This window comes from Lontra canadensis, unplaced genomic scaffold (genome assembly GCF_010015895.1).
Source record: "Lontra canadensis isolate GAN:19392208 unplaced genomic scaffold, GSC_riverotter_1.0 scaffold42, whole genome shotgun sequence".
Taxonomy (NCBI): domain Eukaryota; kingdom Metazoa; phylum Chordata; class Mammalia; order Carnivora; family Mustelidae; genus Lontra; species Lontra canadensis.
Window position 1 is genome coordinate 5,227,451 of NW_022631036.1, and position 20,802 is coordinate 5,248,252.

The 20,802-nt window shown below is 35.7% G+C and overlaps 1 protein-coding gene across 3 annotated transcripts in view; it reads left to right on the forward strand.

Moving 5' to 3' along the window:
- Positions 1–20,802, forward strand: part of MDGA2 (MAM domain containing glycosylphosphatidylinositol anchor 2) — an 845,317-nt gene that overhangs the window by 528,198 nt on the left and 296,317 nt on the right. For all 3 annotated transcript variants that reach the window (XR_004384228.1, XR_004384229.1, XM_032871192.1), the window contains exon 5: positions 6,170–6,302. Coding sequence is in view for 1 of the 3 variants with exons in the window: in XM_032871192.1 (XP_032727083.1) it covers positions 6,170–6,302 (133 nt within the window). In the remaining 2 variants the exon portion in view is untranslated. The remainder of the gene's footprint in view (positions 1–6,169; positions 6,303–20,802) is intronic.

Consider the following 20,802-nt stretch of genomic DNA (forward strand, 5'->3'; position numbering starts at 1 on the left):
TTCAATTAATTATCTGAGATATTCAGCACTTTATTATAAATGGGCTTTATGCCAGGTGATTTTGTCCACCTGCAGGGTAATATAAGGGTTCTGGGCATGTTTAGGGTAGATTAGGCTAATCTATGACATTTGGTATATTAGTTATATTAAATGCATTTTCAACTTACAGTATTTTCAACTTAGGATGAGTTTATCAAAGATCATTCTCTCTTAGCAGCATAAGGTCAAGGAACAGAATTTCCAAGCACATCATTCCCTCTATGGTTGTAGTTAATTTTAAGTCAAGAAACTGGCTATTTCTTAATATATAACAGACAAGAAGTGCGTGACTAACCTAACATTTAAAGGATTTGGCTGTTTCTCATACAATTTTTATTTTTTACCAAGAACAGGGAGGAGCAGGAGAGTTGGCCCTGTGTTCATTCTAATAATCCACTTGAAAATATTCAAATATAGAAAAATTACAGAGAAAAAATCAGTATCTAACTGATTATTAATGTGACAAGTTTTATAGAAAGGGTAGAGAAATGATAAAGTAACAAGGATAATACAAGAAATATAGCAACATAAGCAAAGGACCAAGTGCTTAGTGAAGAAGAATGAAGTCTAATTTTTATAGATTTTATGTTTTTGCCTTTTATTTTAAAAGACATTATGATTATATATTATGACTACATTTCTTCTTGAAGGATATGATGGGTGGAAAAGACCAATTTTTAAGTACATTCTCAATCAACAAGTAATTTATTAAGCAATGGATAGGAAAATTTCTTACTATGTATTATGAAAGAAACAGGATATCTCTATCCCAGGGGCCTTAGGATTCATTTAAAGAACTTAAAGCAACCACTGAATGGTAACTCACAAGTAAGCACTAAATAGTGACTTATAAACAGAGGGTATGTGATGTGATGAGCACTGAGTGTTATACGCAACTGATGAATTATTAAACACTACCTCTGAAACTAATGATGTACTGTATGTTGGCTAATAAAATCAAAATTAAAAATTAATTAATTAATTAATTAATTAATAGATGTCTTATTATAAAAATGCAATGAAAGTTCCAAAGAAAGTAAAAATTTACTTCTAATTGAGAAGGTCAGAAAAGAGTGGAGAATATGTACAAATCTTTTTGAACTGCACCTCGGTTAAGCTGGGAACAGAAAAAGATGCATATCAGCGGGTAGGGAGTGTTTTTTTTCTTCTTTTACCTAAAGAATTATTTATTTATTTTGGAGGGGGAGGAGCCGAGGGGGAGGAGAGAGAGAGAGACTTACAAGCAGACTCCCTGCTGAGCAGAGAGCCCAATGCAGGGCTCCATCTCAGGATCCTGATTATGACCTGAGCCGAAATCAAGAGTCAGATGCTTACTGACTGCACCATCCAGGCACCTGGGAGTGTTTTCTTTAAAGATGACAGAATTGAATATTATAAAGAGACAGTTCAAAATAGTGATGAAACTTATTTGATGGGAATGAGGAGTTTGAGGAATAAGGAAAAAGTAATTTTGCTTAGACTGCATAGGATCTCAAATGACAAACTAAAGTTTTTGAAATGGTGTTTTAGAAGAAAGCTGGGTAGAGTTTTCTAGCATGGACATGGCATGAGGAAGCCATGTCTGGCGACAGCATCAGAATGATTATAATAAAAGAGAGCTATGGTTCTTCATAGTAGACCATATATTACCTTAGCCAGAATGAGCACTCAAGCAATGTTGGTTAAATCAATGATAAGGGTCTAAAGCAAATATTGTGCCTTTATGATTGGAAAGGAAAGGTCATTTCGTGAAAAGAAAATTAAAGAATAATCTAAAGCTTAATGTCATTGAATGTGGGGTAATGAGAAACAGTAAAAAATGAATGATGCCATGTCTTCTGAGTCTGGATTATGGGAGAGTGATGGTGGCTTGCATTAAAAAGAATATCAGAAGAGAAAACAGGTAATGCAGCCATTCTAATGGAGTGTAATAGTGAACTCACTATGAGTTTAATATGACCTCATATGCCCTACTGATGAAAATCTCCATCAAACAGTTATCAAAGAACATGACATGAGGCAGGAAGTCAGAGGTATGATAGGGAGAGGAGAGGACATGTACAGAGAGGCCAAGGGCATCCAACAGGAAAAGAAATACAATCTAGAAATAGAAGAGGTTGGGGCACCTGGGTGGGTCAGTCAGTTAAGCATCTGCCTTCTGCTCAGGTCATGGTCCCAGAGCCCTGGGATCCAGGTCTTCTTGGTTGGGCTCTTGGTTAGGCAGAGAGTGGGTTTCTCCCTTTCCCTCTGCCTGCTGCCCCTGCCCCCTGCTGGTGCTCTTTCTTTCCCTCTTGCTGTCAAATAAATAAATAAAATCTAAAAAAAAAAAAAAAAGAAAGAAAGAAATAGAAGAGGCAAGCCTAACTTGTTCATTGGCAAAGTATGAGGTGGTTTCTTATAAGGGAGGCGGGTAATACAGGAAAAATAGAAGTCAATAAATGATATAAATAAATACATAAAAAAGGAATGATCAAAAAGAATTAGAAAACTAAAACAGATTATCTTAAGAGGTCCAGAGTGGGGGGAAAATACAAGTGCAAGATCATAATTGCTAACAATTGCAGTTAAAAGGATAGGAAAAAAATTGGAGAAGTTTGATTTTATTAATTATAATACTATTGGTGATTTTTTTAAAGCATTTTTTTGTTGTTGTTATTGTTATTTTGCTTAGAGATTTGTCAGGAACCTATACATTGATGCTAATAAAAACTATGATAATGGATCATATTCCACTGGAGTTATCTTAGTAGAAGATTACAGACTAAAATTTGTACAATAGATAGAAAATGAAATAGAAAGCAACCAAGAAGTGACTAAATTATGATAAAATAATTACCTACACATAGGGGCTGTCAAAGTAGCAAAGGCAATCTACAGTGTTAGAAATAAACAGAAAAGTATAGAAGCATAAAAAGAAAGATTTACTGAATTGTAACAAAAAAGCATCATTAATGACATTAGTAGGTACAGTTTCAGTGGAGTGCTGAAATATTATTTTAAAAATATGGATTAAAAATAATTTTTCAGTGGAAACAGAAACAAGTACTGGCAGAATATAATATACTCTGTGAGTAAAGAGAATTTATCACTAAATATACATCTAAATGACACTCTTTCTCCTTTGTATGTATTTGAGAATCATTATTACTGTATGATTGCTTTTAGAATATTAACTATATGTACATTAACATCTTTTGAATTCATATCAGGTACCAAGCAGATAATAATCCTGGAGAAATAAATATGTGCAAATCCTTGAATGGTGAAATATAGGTAGTTATAGCACTTCCAATTCATTTACAAAGTATCTCTCCTATGCTAAGTCCTGTGCTAGGTGCTTGGAACATAACACTGAGAGCAGGACAGACATAGTTAGTGCCCTCTAGATACTTACTGGTAAGGGGATGGATGAGTCTGGCAGAAAATTAATCCATTCCTGAAATAAATGGAAAAATGAGACTGTATTATGAAGAAATAAAATCATACTTCACCAAAAGCGATTTCTCCTCTTCCAGAAGGTGAGGCAAGGTTTACCTGTGGAAGTAGGGAGTATTAGTATCTAAGAATGAGATGAATAGGCATAGAGAGATGATGAGCCAAGCACGTGCAAAGGTTCTATGGTAGAAGGAAGCTGGATAAGGAACTAAGAGAATGAGCTGAGACTAGGGAGGAAAGGAGAATAGACCATATAGGATTGACCATCATGTTAATAGCAATTGTGTTCACTTTAAGAACAATAGCTAAGTCATCGATGTGATTTAAGCAGAGAAATGTCATGATCAGATTTTTATATTAAAAAGAAATTCTGGTTGCAGATCGTTATGCTTGCCTGTGTTTTTTTCAAGATTTTATTTATTGGGGGCGGGGGGAGGATGGACAGAGGGAGGCGAAGAGAGAGAATCTTAAGTAGGCTCCATGCCCAGAGGAGCCCCATTGCAGGGCTTGATCTCAAGACCCTGAGATTATGACCCTGAAATCATGACCTGAGCAGAAACCAAGAGGCAGACACTTAACCAACTAAGCCACCCAGATGCCCCGCTTGCTTGTTTTTTTAAACTATACTAACTGTAATCAGGAATTTCTTAGCACAATGTAGGATGTAGAGCATTACATTTAAAATAAATAAAAAGAGTGGTCAAGAATGAGCATGTTTCAAAGTCAATAAAAGGATCCGAGAGGGAGATACTGAATATATGAACAAGAAGTAATTGAAAGTTCAAGATTCTTGTTACTAAAGAAGGAAGAGGAAATTTAGAGGACTGGATCTGAAGTTCAGCATAGGATATGTTAGTTGAGTTTTAGGTATCTGTGAGGCATTAAAATGGACATATTGAGGTAAAAATTTGGTCTATGTATCTGAAACTTAAGGGAAAATTCTGGAATAGAGATGTAGACTTGAGGAGGAGGGCAGGAAGGTAGGGCTTGTAATAGTAAGAATAAGATCACCTAGGGGAATTTTATAACTCACAATTAATTGTGGGACAGGCAGCTCCAGGAATACCAACAGTTAAGTGTTGAGAGGAGAAAGGAGAGTGAAGAAATCTAACCAATGATAGTCACAGAGGTAGAAGGAGTAAGATATATCATCTCATTCAAAAATTGTCTGAGTCATCTGTTTCTAGTATAACATTTTCTTTAACCATGCTTTCTAATTCTTTCAACCATGCTTTCTAACTAAGCACACACTTTTCTAGCCATTGTATTTAGTTAATATAATTGGAACTCTGTAACGCACTGAGAGCATGTTTTAAATATAAGTTCTAGAAATACGCACATTGACTTCTGTATATTCATGTGGGATGCATTTGCTTTTGTTTGTATAGAAAAAATACAGTGTCTTTCCTAAAGAAAAATTGGAAGATAGAAGATTGTTCCTTCTTAGTCCACTGGGGAAAGTAACTGATTTAAGACCAAATTTTGACAGTGCATGAATGGAATTATGGTGACAGTGCCCTTGCAACCTGAAGGAGAGATTCATTTGATGCATTTGAAAAACTAGGTATCCACACCTGTGTGTGAGCAAGCTTTTTTGCAAATGAGCAGGCAATGCCTTTGTGTTGTTACTAAGTATTCCAATTCTTCTGAAGAATGTATGAAAGTATTGCATTTTTTAGGATTTGAGTGATATTATACATGGTTGCATATAGATGTTATTTGGAAAAAAATTAACATTTTGAAAATTGCTATACCAAATATGATTTCACTGGGATACTGTTTACCATTTCCATAATTAAGTTACTTATGAGAGGAACTATTTTGAGAAAGTACATTAATCACCTTAGAAAGTAAGGAAATCTTAAAAAACCTATTTTGAATTGGGCAGTTTTTTTCTTTAATTTTTATTGTTGTTTGTTTGTTTCTTCTTTTACCCTTTGAACAATTTCAGTGTTTTACATGGCCTTTCCTGGCTCATCAAGAATTTGTAAGATATTCCTGGCTACTTGCCTGATTTGAGTCTATCTACAGTTTTGCAGATTTACCTGGAAGATCTAGACCTTGAACTCCTGAAAAATAAAATTGCAAAAACAATAATGATTTTTTCCCTTTTTTTTCATTTTTTTCATGAATGCTTCTTTAAGGCATTTTACATCTGTCACTGATATATGTACACAAAATATTTATGTATATAAATTTAATTGCCTTTCATTAGTTTGACTTCAATAACTTTGTGCTACCAGCAATGTTTCATTTATCGGCTCTTCTTAAGAATCCATTCCTTTCGAAACATTTCATGTTGACGTCTGCATAGATTGCAGTATTTGTTGAATAAACTCCATTATTAAGTACACTATTCTGATCCTTGCACGATAATTTGCATAACTACCACCAGAAATAGACTTCTTTCCCTAGGAAGCTAGTTTGCTAAGAAAATGTTGTGAATTTTCATTGTAGTCTGTTAGCTTTTATCTCCAGGCACATCACAGTATTATTTTTAAATGCATGGTTTTTTTTGTTTTGGTTTTTGGGTTTTTTAGGGCATTTTTTCTTAAAAAATAAGATAATCTGCCACATTTTGATGATAATATGATCTAATACAACATAATGCCGTAATTCATCCATTCATTCATTCATTTATTCATTCATTTCGGTTATCATTGACTTTTTCTAATGACTTTTTCTACATTTTCAGGGTGAAACCAAGATCTTAAAACTAAAGAATCTTCGACCTCAAGACTATGCTAATTATAGCTGCATTGCTTCAGTGAGGAATGTATGTAATATTCCTGATAAGATGGTGTCATTTAGACTTTCCAATAAAACAGGTATGGAGCTTTCTCTCAATGTTTTATGTCTGTTATCCATAGCTAATATTTAAAAAGGTTAAGTTTCTTATACACCAAATGATTCCTGTAGTATATGTAGGAACAAGACACATTTTCTTTTTCCCCCAGAGAAGTCTATGATCTAAAAAGTTACTGGTAAATGCACGCTGTAAAGTTTAATTGCTATATGTTCGCATGTCATGTTTGTTTATATATCATACAAAATTATAGTTCCTTAAAATAGTGCATTCATAAATATCATAATCATACCCATAACGTGTTCAAAGAAATTCTGAGAAATATTAGATTCTTCACATAAAAATTTATGGTCTAAATTGCTAAAAGTGTTTTGTGATTCCAAAGCTAAGAAAAAGAATCTCTCTCTTGCTCTGTTTCAAGTCAAGAACATTAATTGGTAATTTCAGGTAGGTGTTTTTAGGAAAGTATTTTTGCAGAAAATGTCAAAACATTAGTAAGCTTGTGACTTAAGTTAGCCTGTGTTTAGTAATAGAGACCTCAGAATAAGTGCAAGCATATTAAGGAAGAATTGCGAAATAAAAGAGCACAGAGCAAGCGTGGGAATGGACTGTCTTTTGCATGATTGTGTGGAAATAATCACTCTCATAAAATAGAATTTGAACTGGTTTTGAGAAACGTTCAGTAGCAATTAATGTAAATTTTTACTTTCAAATAATGCTATTAAAATAGTTTTTAAAAGTAATTTTCTCATTAACAAAAACCTTACAAAGCGTGGGTTTGACGTGCCTGGGTATACATTTTGATTCTGCCACTTATTCGCTCTTGGATCTGGTTGGACAAATTGCTTCACACTCTGCCTCGATTTCCTCACAAATTCATAACGTTGTAGGCAAGAAGTAGTGAGTTAACATACGTAAAGCACATGGCACATGCTTTGTCAGTTTTCCAACAAAGAGCTAGTCAGCACACAACACATTTGATGAAAAGATGACACCTAGGACTTTATTGGAAGGTGAAAAAAACATGTGCTCAACTGTTGATTCACCATCCCAGGTTCCATTGAATTGTTAGGATTCTGAAAGATAATTTTTAAAATGTATTCATTCATGTATTCGTCAGAGACTTCCTGGGTTCCTACTATGGGTCTGCACTGATAGGCTTAGGAATATTGGCTAAGATGTAAATTGCCTTAAACTAGAGAAATGCTTTATTAAGCACCAGGTAAAAGTCATTAGTGGAAGGTAAAAGAAGAATGTGGGATATGAAAATAAATTTTATCAAGAAGGATGAGAAAGACTTGATGGAAATGACATAACAGAAAAATAAAATCTTAGTGAACCTAAGACTTATAAAAGTTAATAATCTCATTTCATTTAAAAAAAGAAGAAATAAGCTGTTGAGAAATAAATATCAGAGATTAACGTGTAAGAACTGAGGGTGATTATGGTGCTCTTGGCATGAAATACTTGGTGAATTATTATAATTATCTTTGTTTTTCTTAGTTTCTTTAATATATTTTTAAAATACACATGATCCAGGGAGAAAAATTAGAAATAAAATGGAAGTCCTATGAGTTGGGTAAACATATTACAGTAAGAGTCAGAACAAAGGAGTTGGTATATTGCAACATATGTTATGGACCTTGCCCTTGAGCAGTACTTTATTACTTTTAAAATTTATTTTTAAATAAATTTTTAAATAAGTAAAAATTTATTTTTATTATTTCAGTTTTTCTTTATAACTACTGGGCTATAAACAGGAGGATTTTTCTTTGTTTTTTTTGTTTTGTTTGTTTGTTTTATCATATCTTTATCATTTGACACATAACCCACTAACCCTTGGTGATTAAAGTATCCTCATTAGCCTGTTTTGAGAATGAACTAAATCAATAAAAACAAAAATTCTTTAAAGACTAAGATGTACCATAAAATCATATTTAACATTTTTTCTGCTCTAGGAATGTATATTTTATATTTTATTATTTCACAATGTCCCACAGCTGCTAACGAGTGGAGACAACATTTATCCCAAAGTGTGAAGAGTTATTTTAAATAGGAGACTGACTAGCTGCTATCCACAAAATTTTTGTGAAGCCAGAAAATATGAACCTAAATCTTGGCCAGAGTTTTATTAGGAATAAATAAGCATTTCTTAACCTAAAGCTGAAAGGAGGAGATTACCATGAGAGGTCTTAGAGTTTCCAATTCCTGAGGTCTTATAAAACAGCTGGGTGACTTTGTTTCTGAGGTGATTTTTAACAATTACCAGCTCAGAAACAAAGACTTGACTCCCTGTCCTGTGGAGAGAGCACAGGAACTCTGTAATATAGATGTTTTAACTTTTCAGCTTTCTGTCCCATTCTTTATTTTTCAGGCTAAAGTATTATGTACGTAGACTGAACCAAGAAAATAAACTATTATTCTCTTTTATAAATTATCTCATAAAAATTTTAGATTCATGTTCACTGCAAAATGACCATTAGAGTTATGGTAAATAATTGGGTTAAAAATAATAAGCTTAGGACCTTATCTGACTTTTCGATTACTATAATCAAATCTGTCATGTGGCTGGTGCTTTACATATTCAAACCAGGTTTGCTTCAGCATTTTTCCCATCTGGTTGAAAGAGTTGGTGCATTTCAAATAGGTGAAGTCATTGAGGTAGCTCTCAAATTACACCAGGATTAACTTAAGCTTTCAGCATCTTCATGTAAACAGGCCTATTAACAGACAAGTGCATACAGGCTAGTTCATTGCTTTCTAACACTGGAAAAAGTTCAGGAGTCACCATTGGGATAATCAGCGTGAGAGGTTGTTTTTGTTTGTTTTGTTTTGTTTTAAGATTTTATTTATTTATTAGAGACAGAGAGCTGGAGGTAGAGTGGGGGGTGGTGGGCAGAGGAGAGGGAGAAGCAGACTCTCCGCTGAGCAGGCAGCCCAACGTGGGGCTCGATCCCAGGACCCTGGGATCATGACCTGAGCCAAAGGCAGATGATGCTTAACCACTGAGCCACTCAGGTGCCCCAGAGACAGGTACTCTTTATGATTTCACTCTTGTGAGTCTTTAAATGGCATAAAATCCCCATGTTTTTAACTCTTGGCTGCAAAATGGCAAGGAAAATGTTGAATGTCCTGAGGGAGAGAATATTATAATATGTTTGATTACTCTTCTCTGTTAATTAATATGTTGAAGGTAACTTTGGAGATAGTTTTTGTAATGGAGATGAAATAATTGACTATTAAATATATTTTTGGTACAAACAAAATTTTATTTTAACAACTCTAGAGTGAAGGAAAATTTTTAAATATAATCAATTTATTGACCTGATTTGAACAATGCCCAATGACATAGCATATGAAGATAGAAACAGTGTCTGCTGTGAATAAAGTTTTGTAAAAGTTTTTGCTGCAGAACAATTGCATCATGGAATACAGTTTTCTGGGTCCTTTCTGTACCTGCTAAATTAGACTTTCTGGGAATAGCCTGCAGTGTACACACTTTATATAAGCATAAATGATTACTTTGGAAAACAGATACTGTCTATATTATCAGAATGTTTTCCGTGAACCCATTCTACTTTGTGAATTGGAACTTTTATTAAAAATAAGTCTATTTTGGGAGTGCCTGGCCATTAAGTGGCTGCCTTAGGCTCAGGTCATGATCCCAGGGTCCTGAGATCCAGCCCTGCATCATGCTCCCTGCTCAGCGGGCAGCCTACTTTTCCCTCTCCCTCTGCCTCTCCCCTCTGTTCCTGTTCTCTCTCTTTCTTGCTCTCTTAAATAAATAAATATAATCTTTAAAACAAAAGCCTATTTTTTACAACTACTTAGAAAAGCCATGTTTAGTGTCATTTTAAAATGAAGTATCATCTGTAGATTTACCAATAACATGTTTTCTTAACTTTCCTACTATGGATTGACATTATAGTAGAGCTTGTAATTGCATCTACCATGGAATAACCAATCATTTGGTGGCCCCTGTTGATTACTTGTTATGCTGTGAAAAATCTCATGTCACAGAAGTGTCATTATTTATCATACCTAACCTAGCTGTCTTAGCACTTATCATGACAACTGAAACGATTTTATAATACATGAAGCTTTAGGTTTATTTCTTCATTGTCATAAGGTTGTAGCAGGGTCCAGGTTGTTTTGGTCATTTTCCTACTCCCATTTGGAAGAAAAACAATGTTAGCTCTTGATTGATAAATTCTCAATGTAGCTGTATTTTTCTTAGTTCATTAAAACAAACCTTTACAATTTGTAAATTTAGGGACACCTGGGTGGCTCAGTTGGGTAAATGTCTGCCTTCGGCTCAGGTCATGGTCACAGGATCCTGGGATGGAGTCGCACATTGGACTCCTTGCTCTCCCTCTGCCTGCTTCTCGCCCTGCTTGTGCTTATACTCTCTCTCTCTCTGACAAATAAATAGATGGAACCTTTTAAAATATTTTGTAAATTTAGAATATTGTTAAATATAGGTATATATTTTAAATTATCATAATTATGGTAACTGAATATTAAATATTAAAGTTTCTCAGATTATGTGTATTTCTAACTTGAGGGAATTTAGAAATTATGATAAAACAAATTTCATTTATTTTAATATATTTCAAGTACTTATATATGTTGATGTCTCATGATTTCAAAGGCAAATAAGAATTAAGTAGGTTACTTATATTAGGATTAAAAGCATATTACATAATTGCATGAGAGAGTTATGCATTCTGTAAAGAAATTGGACAGGTGGGGCTAATTTTACTTAATTATATAGGTCATTTGATTCAGTCTACTCACACTTAGCATTTATAAAAATTATTTAATTAAGATGTCTTCCTTAAATTTAGTAACCAAGTCATTGCAAAAGTATTACTGGCCAAATAAATAGGGAAAACCTATGTCCCTTTCTCCTCTTCCTCTTTCTCTCCCTTCTATTTTTTTCCCTTACATCTGTGTTAATAAATTACCATAAAATAGGTAGAGGGTTAGGGGACATCTCTGTTTATTATGTTAGATATCTACTGTTATCTATTCTTCTTATTTTATAGAACCCACAGTGAAATTGTAATATAATGCCCAGCAGTTGCAATAAACCTCAATATAAAATGTTTGCACGTTGTGATTTATTTGTGGTAGTTTTCTCCTATGTTTATGGGAATTTAACTAATGTATCTAGGTGTTATGAGAAATAAAATAATATGCCAGTTATAAAAATTCGGTAGGAATAGCTGTAGATAATGAAATAAAAATACATAAAAACTTCCTTTTGTAAAGTGGCATTGTCATACACAGTCCGTTTAAGTGCAAAGGAAGGGGCAGTAGACATTTTGCTGTACATCTGGGTGTTAACCTCATGCATTTTTCTTAGCTGCCTGGATATGGCAGTGCCTTGCCTTTAGGTGATCTCCCCAGTATCTACCAAATCAATAGCATCATTTATTAGAATGTAGATATGGTAATTCTCTAACAGTGATAACTTGAAAAGACCAAGTTTGTGAGAAATATATAGTGCAAATACAGTGACTTCCTGGACTAGTTTGCTTGGCCTACCATAACGGAATACCACAGACTGGGTGGCTTAAACAGCAGAAATTTATGTTTTCATAGTCTGGAGGCTAGAAGTCTAAGAGTAAGGTGCTGTTAGAGTTGATTTTTGGTGAGGCCCCTCTCTCCTGGCTTGTAGACAGCCGTCTTCCCCCTGTAGTCTTTCATCTGTGGTTCACAGAGGAAGAGAGTGAATGAGCAAGAGCTCTAGTGTCTCTTCTTCCTCTCAGAAGGGCGCAAGCCCTATCAGATTACAGTCCCACCTTTGACCTCCTTTAACCTTAATTATGTCCTAAGGCCCCAACTCCAAATACAGTGACACTGAGGTTTAGGTGTTGAACATAAGAATCTTAGGGGCACACATCTCAATCCATAATACTTTACGATGACTGAAAGGTGGGCTTTGCATTTGGAATTCATTTTCTTTTAAAATTTCAGGTATTAGGGTGCCTCGGTGGCTCAGTCAGTTAAGCATCGGCCTTTGGCTCAAGTCATGATCCCAGGTTCCTGAGATAGAGCCGGAGACAGGGTGCCTGCTTGGCATGGAGACTCCTTCCCCTCTTCCTCTGCCCCTCCCCCCTCACTCATTTTCTCTCTCTCTCTCTCAAAATAAATAAATAAAATCTTTGAAAAAATAAAAAATAAATAACATAAAAGTTCAGGTATAAGTTTATAATCTGTGTTAAATGTAGAAATAGGTTGGTAGAAATAGTAGAAATTAGTTTATAATCTATGTTATATATATAGATAAAACCTATGTTATATATATAGATAATCTATATAATATATATGTTATATATATAATCTACATTAAATCTAGAAATAGATTGGTAGAAATGGTAGAAAATGAATCTACCATTTAGAGAGAAAAGACTTTCTTTAGTAGTATGTCAAAAAGAGAACTCTAATGAGACTGTTTTGTGGACCTGTTATTTTTATCTTTGGAGGAATGATAAAGAAGCAACAGTAAAAGTTAAATAAAACTTTAGGTAGGGACAGAAGTCACTTTTGTAATAGTATCATGAATTTTTAAAAGCATGGTCAAAATATTGAAATAGGATCACAAATGATACATCAGTGAACCCATGCATTTTTTTTTTCTCATTCTTTTTTTGTGATGGAGAAGTTAGTATGTGCTACAGAAGATAAAACAGAAGGAAAAAAAAGACAAAACAAGAAAAAGCCAAGAATCATCATTTCATGCACAAATATATATTGAGAACATTAATTCCTTAGTAGATTTTTTAATCTTAGATAATACAGATTTTCTAAACAACAGTATTTACTACTAGTTACATCAACAGAACACACATATTGTTGATGGGCTGTCATGAGAGAATGAGATGTTTCTTATAACTCTTTGGCATGGATTTTGAAATTCGAAAGCCTTAGATACAAATTTTGGTTTTCTAAACTTGGAGATGTTATTTATCTTCTCTAAACTTATTTTTCCCCTCCCTAAAAATGGGGATACCACAAAGTCCCACTTTATTTGGTTTTTTAGACTATAAATGCTATAAGATGAAAAACTTTTTTAAAAAAGTGTCTGGCACATGATAAATATAATATATAGTAGCTATATAATATGTAGGGTTCTTAACCTAGCTAATAGAAAGAAAGAGTAAAATGGCACCATCAGTAAATGTGGTGAGATGATGACAAGAATCTTAGAATTTTTGTTAGGATATTGCGTACAGCTTCAACCATTGATGACTAATCTTGAAATAAGTTCATAATCTTCTTAAAATTACTTTTATTGGTGGATAAACTAAATAACATTTCTCAGAAAAATCTATAGAAATGAACACATATTCTGGTCTTCTAAACTGTTAGCAAAAATGTTTAACAGAAATAAAAATTAATAATGGTATGTAAGGAAAATTGAAAAAGCTTACAACTGGGTTGATTTTCAGCAGATTCTTAATCTGAGAGCTCATCTTTTCCTAAGATAATCAAACATATATGCCCTATTCTCATTAATGTATCTTTAGAAATGTGAAAATTTGGGTGATGAGTAAGCACTGAATCTGGGGACAGAAGCAGTGGTCATTATGGGGTTTCAACTTTGGTCTTCCTGAGACTGTTTGCAGAGCAGCAAGGTGACCCAGATTTTTCAAAATCCTATTACCATAGTAACAGGAAGTTTTCATGTTGCTGAGATCTCCCTACACCTGCGTATTTTGTTGTCCTGGCAATGCATTTTCCAAGTTAGTTATATCCCGAGTTATTCTGGGACTATGAGTTCTTATATAAAATATCCTTCATAAGCTATCAACTCTCCCAGAAGCTTTCATAACCCAGACGCAGTAGATGTCTAAAAATAGAACAGAATAAAAAACACTTTTAATCAAATGAAAGGAAATGCTGTCATATTCATCAAAAGACATGTAAATTATTGACATGTTATCTTACAACTTAAATACTTCGGAGCATATCAAATAATTTGTGTTTTAGCAAACATCTAGAATAATTCATTGGTAAAATTGTTCTAACTGTAAGTAGTTACTATTCTTCGTAGGCTGTTAAACTGTAATTAAATTGAACAATTTTAAAATTACTCATAAGACTACAAAAGTTCAAATCATGTGTTTTATAATATTTCTTTCAGAAAATTGAGTGAAGATATGCCAAAATGAAGTAAGAGGATTCCTAAATCTCTGAGAATAATTATTTTTTTAATTTTATTTTTTATTTTAATTATATATTTAATTCAAAATTTGGATTTGTGGACCATGGCTTAGGACTTTTTAAGATTCTATTGTTCTAGTGAAACCCCCCCAAAAGTACATGATTATAAATACTAATTAAATTGCTAGAAATACATTTTAGATTTGTTGCATGATTTTTGAGTTTGCAACTAATAATTTGTGATACAGAATTTGTGATACAGATACCTCCATGATCATTTACTGAAACATTTGAATTTATAGATTACTGGCTGTCATGATGAAAATACATAATTTCCATTAGTGCATGTACCTTATCCTATTATTTATTCACCTTAGTCTTGAATTGATTATATCAGGTAGTCACCTTTCTGGTTGTCAATCATCCCTGTTTGTCCTAGACTCAGTGGAAGTCCCAGTCCTGGAAAATCCTATAAAACCAGGCAAACCAGTGATCTAATTCAGCATGCTGCCTTCCTCCGTACAAGATACTAGTCTTCATGACAGTCGTTAATGCTGGTGCATACAGAGGTTTAAGCGATTCTATATAGAGAAACGTCAGTGAGAAGACCTGGGTGTGGATCCTGGCTTTCCCTCCCAACTCTGCACTGCTGTGAACAATTCTGACGACTCTTTGAACTTGCATTTTTGCTCAGTCATATTAATAGTGGTCTCTGAGGTGGGTTTCAGGTAGATGAGAAGATACCATTCACTGTAAAATTTCATTTTTATTTAGCAAGATAACATCAACAACAATAAAAACTTAGATGAAATGAGGTACCTGCAAAGAAGTAGATGCAGCATCTACACACACACATACTCTTGAGCCCTAAGGTCCAGGCAAGAAAGGTTCAGGCTTTAAGAATATTAATACTTCATTGTGCTATTGTCCTTTCATATGTGGGGCTTACATTACTATTCAGGAAAAAGTGAAACTAATAAATAATTTCTGAACCAAATACACCTATTTGAGGGAATCTTTGCAAATACTGTGCTTTTAATATTACTTGTACAAAACAAAAAATTCACTGGCAGGTTGGCTTTAATGTCCCTCGAGACAGGATGCATCCCTGGCGACTCTTTTCCCTCAAACTCCAAGGCTTTTAAAAGCATCAATTTCATTTTTAACTTGTTATACATTTTGGGAAGTTTAAATGAGATTAGCCACATTACTCATAGGATTTAAGGCTCTGTGTTGTGGCTAAATTGTAGCCTTGTGGTCACTTTTACGATCATAGGGCCATGGGAGCCACAACTGGCCATAACTTAAAAGGTTCCCATTGGTTCCTGAAGACTTTTAATGAAACTTGAGAGAGAGAGAGGGAGGAAGAGAGAAAGAGACAGAGAAAGATGGTGACGCTGTAGTAGTTTATACAGCAGGAATAGGGTGTCTAGTGTATTGTTGCAGAGACTAGAAGCGGAGAGAAGACTGGTAAATGGGAAATGATAGACAAGCAGAGTATCAGGAATGCATTAACATCAATCTTTTGATTGTAAGTCCAGACATAACATGTACTTTGGGTTTGCTATTGTAGCAGTTATTTCCAAAGCATCACACCCCGTACTACTCAAGCATTTTATTGACTGCGTCTTTCAATCACACACTAATCCAGTGAATGTGCCATGAAGTCAGCAGTATTGATTTCTGATAGACCCACTGTATAATAGGAATTTATTGCTGATGGTCTTGGCCTCTTGTTTTATTAATGCCATCCAATATCCTGATATGACAAGAACGGGTGCTTTCAAGAAACCGGGTATAAAGTTTTTGGCATAAAAAGATGTGCCAATTGTATGAAGCTGCTCCTTAAGTTCTCACTTTGGTTTGGCATTACAGCATGGTGCTCAACCCAGCAAGAGGTAGGATTTTAAGTCAGCCAAGGAAAGCACTTCTAGGTAGTGTTTGTTAGGGTCCGTGATCAAAGGAACGAGACTGATATAAAGTGAAAATCAAACAAAGCTTTATTTCACACCAAGCATCAAAAATCAAACTGACCGGTCAGGGCTGTCTCTTACGAAAAGACGACGATGATGATTCTGACAAGGTCACTCCCAAGAAGGCTGCTCCGGATGAGGCTGCTCCGCAGATGAGGTGGCTCCCCGGTTGGAGCCGCTCCCAAGAAGAGGCCACTCCCAAGAAGGCCGCTGCTGATGAGGTCGCTCCCTGGACAGGGCCACTCCCAAGAAGAGGCGAGGACGACAGGGACGATGACAGGGAGGACAACACCAATGACACAGATTCTGCTCCCCATGATGCCACTCTGACAAGGCTGCTCCGGCGAGGCCGCTCTGGAGGAAGCTTCTTCCCTGACGATGATGCTTCCGCAGGGCCGCTCACCAAGGAGGCCTCTTCCCAGACGAAGCCGCTCCCCGGAATGACACAGCTCCGGCGAGGCAGCGGCTCAGGGTTCCTGGCGAGGTTGCTGCTGTCTAGGCCTTTCCCCGCGGCGCCGCTGCCGATGGTCGCAGTATGTGGGCGGGGCTGCTCACGTCGGGGCCACTGGCGTCTCGGTGCCGCAGGCATCTCAGGGCCGCAGGCGTCGGGGTGCTGGTGGCGCAGGACCGCTGGCGACAGAACTGCTGGCAGTGCAGGACTGCTGGCGTCTCGACCGCTGGCGTCTCGACCACTGGCGGCTGGACCGACGGTGGCTCAGGGCCGCAGGTGTCAGGAACACTGGCGGCACGGGACCGCTGGCATCTTGTCCGCTGGTGGCGCGGGACTGCTGGCGTCGGGACCACCAGCTGCGCTTATAGCTCTTACAAGAGCTGTTACAGCTCTTCTTCTGCTCCCTCTGACTCTTCTCCTTCTGCTGCTTCTTCTTCCTTCTTCTTCTGACAGCAATCCTTCTTCTCTTCCTGCCATCCTCGCAGACCAATCTTTATGGGGGTGGTTGAGCCCCGCCCCTACACAGGCGGCCAATTGAATCCCAATTCACCCCACTGGATATACGCACGCCCCACCGATTGGACGTCTCCACCGGGCCTGCCCCACCCCTACATCCGGGGTCCACAAGCCAGTTCCTCTGGGAGGGGCAGGCCCTTACAGTGTTCTGTCTGTCCAGCAAAATCCAGAGACCCTAGTTTGCTTTTTTTTTTACTAAGAAGTCTTTAGTTCTTACATGGTAAAATGCAGGCAGTTCCAGATAGTTTGACTTAATAGGTAACAATAGGTAAGAAATTCCTTCAAAATGATTGTCACATAAGCGAGGAGGAAAAAAAAATAGGCACAACAGGAAATAAATGAACAAAACTATTGGGAAAATGAGCAGTGTAAGATGGATTCTTATTAAATTTCTCTGGGATTAAATCTACTAAGACACTTGCTTAGAGGGAGCAAAAAGGGGGAAAAGAGGATAAACTCTGATTCTCTGTATCTTTCTAATTCTCTTGATGTTGATCAGAAATATTTAAAAACCCTAGTCTTGCCTCATTGCATATCTTTCAACTTTACCTTTATCTTCAACTTTATCTTTCAACTTTACCTTTAACTCAATCTGATAAAAAATTGTAAAATTCATGTCTTTTTCCTTTTGCAATTGTAAGTAAAAAGCAATCTGGTGTGATAACCATATAGTATTATGACTGTGGGCCATACAGAAATATGATTCTACTTTTCGAGGAACCTGAAAATTCACTGAATATACAGTAGTCTGCATGTTAAACATTGTTTTATGTGTCTGGGCAAAATGTTAAATATGAATATAGGTTTTGAAAATATTATTATAGATAAACAGATCCAAAGTCAATGTAATATGGATTTAATTTTCAAGTTGCTGAAGAATTAAATAGGCAAATCAATACATATCAATATTAAGAACTTGAAGGAAAACAAAAAATCATTCAACATTGAAAACAAATGGTATTTGTATTCTCTGCAAAGATAATTTCAGTAGCTTCTATTAATCATGTAGATTGGGAAAATGCAAATTTAATGAAATCTAAAGTGAAAATATCTAAATGTAAAAGCTGTATTTCTAAAATTTTGGCAGGACATTTCGTATGTACATTTCTTATGCATAGAGAGGAATTGAATTCAGAGGTGATTCAGTCAATGTTTTATCTCTCGTATTAAAATAGTATTAAAAACGTTTTATTGGCTTTTAATCTTTCCTTAAGCAACATTCCATTTTGTGCAGCTTATTTAGTTCTTCTACACATGCTACATTACAGTATTATCTTATTCAAAAAATAAATACCTCCCTTATCGTGTAGCAGCATTGTCCTAGAACATGGCAGCAATATATTTAAATATTCTCTGAGGGTCTGAAATCCCAAGATAAGAAGTGTAGCTAGTTTAATGGTTAGACTTGAATTGACTCTCATTGGAATTAGATCTGTAATGACAGTGTTAAGCAGTAGTTACTATTTACAGTATGTCAACATGATACCATAGTGACACCTCCTACAAGGTCTGTAGTTTAAAACTGTCATTTCCTCCAGTGTAAACCACAGTTGTATGGCTTTGTAATTTGTCCAATAAAATGGTTCCTAATCACACACAAGACTTGAAATCAAATTTCTCTACTTCAGTACACTTATTTTTAACAGATTATGCTCTGATTCTTGTTAAGCCTTCCTTTTTTCCTTTTTCATTTAATGAACTATGGGGAATGAATATCAACAGAAACATAATAGTAAGAAAAATGCTTAATATATCTGCACTTGAAAGCCAGCGTCTCCTAAAAACATTCTTAGCCCTTCATAAAACAAAATCTACATAATTCTAGGGTTTCCCAGGGCAGGTATCAATTCATTAAGACACTCTCACTTACTAGAATAAGATGCCTAATTCCAATATTTTCAAATGCACACATGTCCATTGAAGGCTGGAGAAGAAATTCCAGCTGTAAGGTTGGAAACAGATGTGTGCTAAGGAGCTGAGGAACTCATGAGACTACTAATCTGGGTGTGACCCAATTCAGGCAATCATGATATGATATTCTGTTTTGTAAAACCACTTCAAAAATCCAAAGTAATTAACTTGGGGCCCCTGGGTGGCTCAGTGGGTTAAGCCTCTGCCTTCGGCTCAGGTCTTGATCGCAGGGTCCTGGGATCGAGCCCCACATCAGGCTCTCTGCTCAGGGAGGAGGCTGATTCCCTTTCTCTCTCTGCCTGCCTCTCTACCTGCTTATGATCTCTCTGTCAGACAAATAAGTAAAATTTTCAAAGTAAGTAACTGTTTTAATGCTTAAGTGTGTTATGTATGAATATATGTATGATTTGCATGATTTGATTTTTGTACTGAATTTTGTTCTACTACTGTATTCAGCAAAATATGACCACATTTGTCTTTCATGAAGTAGTATTTCATAGCAAACTTTAGAAGCATCAGCAAAAATATTTCTCTCTCTCTCTCTGCACCTTACTAATATCTAAATATATGGATGTATTACTTCTTTTCTTGCTTTTTAAAATTATACCTTCCTATTTGCGCATTTTTGGAAAAATAGTTGAAATAGATGGAGGTGTGGTTTATCTTTGTAATTATACTTACTATGCCATGGAATAATGCACTTGTTTCAAACTTTCTCTTTTCTTGCTGATAGATTGTCAACTATCACTGTCGTTTTCCATTTAAATTGCTAATTCCATTTTAGTTATGTATAAACATGTTAGGAGTAATCACACTCTGAGCAATGGCCCAAGAGCCTTTTCCAAAAACACTTCAGAATTCAGGCTTTATAATTATGAGTTAGGTGGTTCACAAGTCCTTTTTGCCTTATATTCTGAATGGTAGACAACTTCTGGTAGTCTGACTAGCAAATCACATTTGTTTTTGCCCAGCCCTTGTTTTCATAATGTAATAGTGGATGATACTAATATTACCTCTTCTTTCTGTTAGAGAGGATGCTATAAGTCTTCTTCTGGCATAAATATCATTAAGAATTCAGTTAGAGCTTTGAAATTATCAACTTTGTTCATTTCACTCTGGAGTTTATCTACAATGATTTATCTTCATCTCAAGCCAGACTGCCTAAATTAGAACCCCAGCTCCACAATTCACTACCTGTGTGACCTTGGGCAAGTTATCTAAACTATTTCCCAGATTGGTAATAACTAAAATGGATAATAATAGTACCTACCTCATACAATTAAAGATTTTATTTATTTATTTGACAGACCAGAGATCACAAGTAGGCAGAGAGGCAGGCAAAGAGAGAGGAGGAAACAGGCTGTTTGCGGAGCAGAGAGCCGGATGCGGGGCTTGATCCCAGGACCCTGGGATCATGACCTGAGCTGAAGGCTCACTGAGCCACCCAGGTGCCCCCCTACCTCATACAATTAAATAGGTCATATATATAAAGGTTTTTG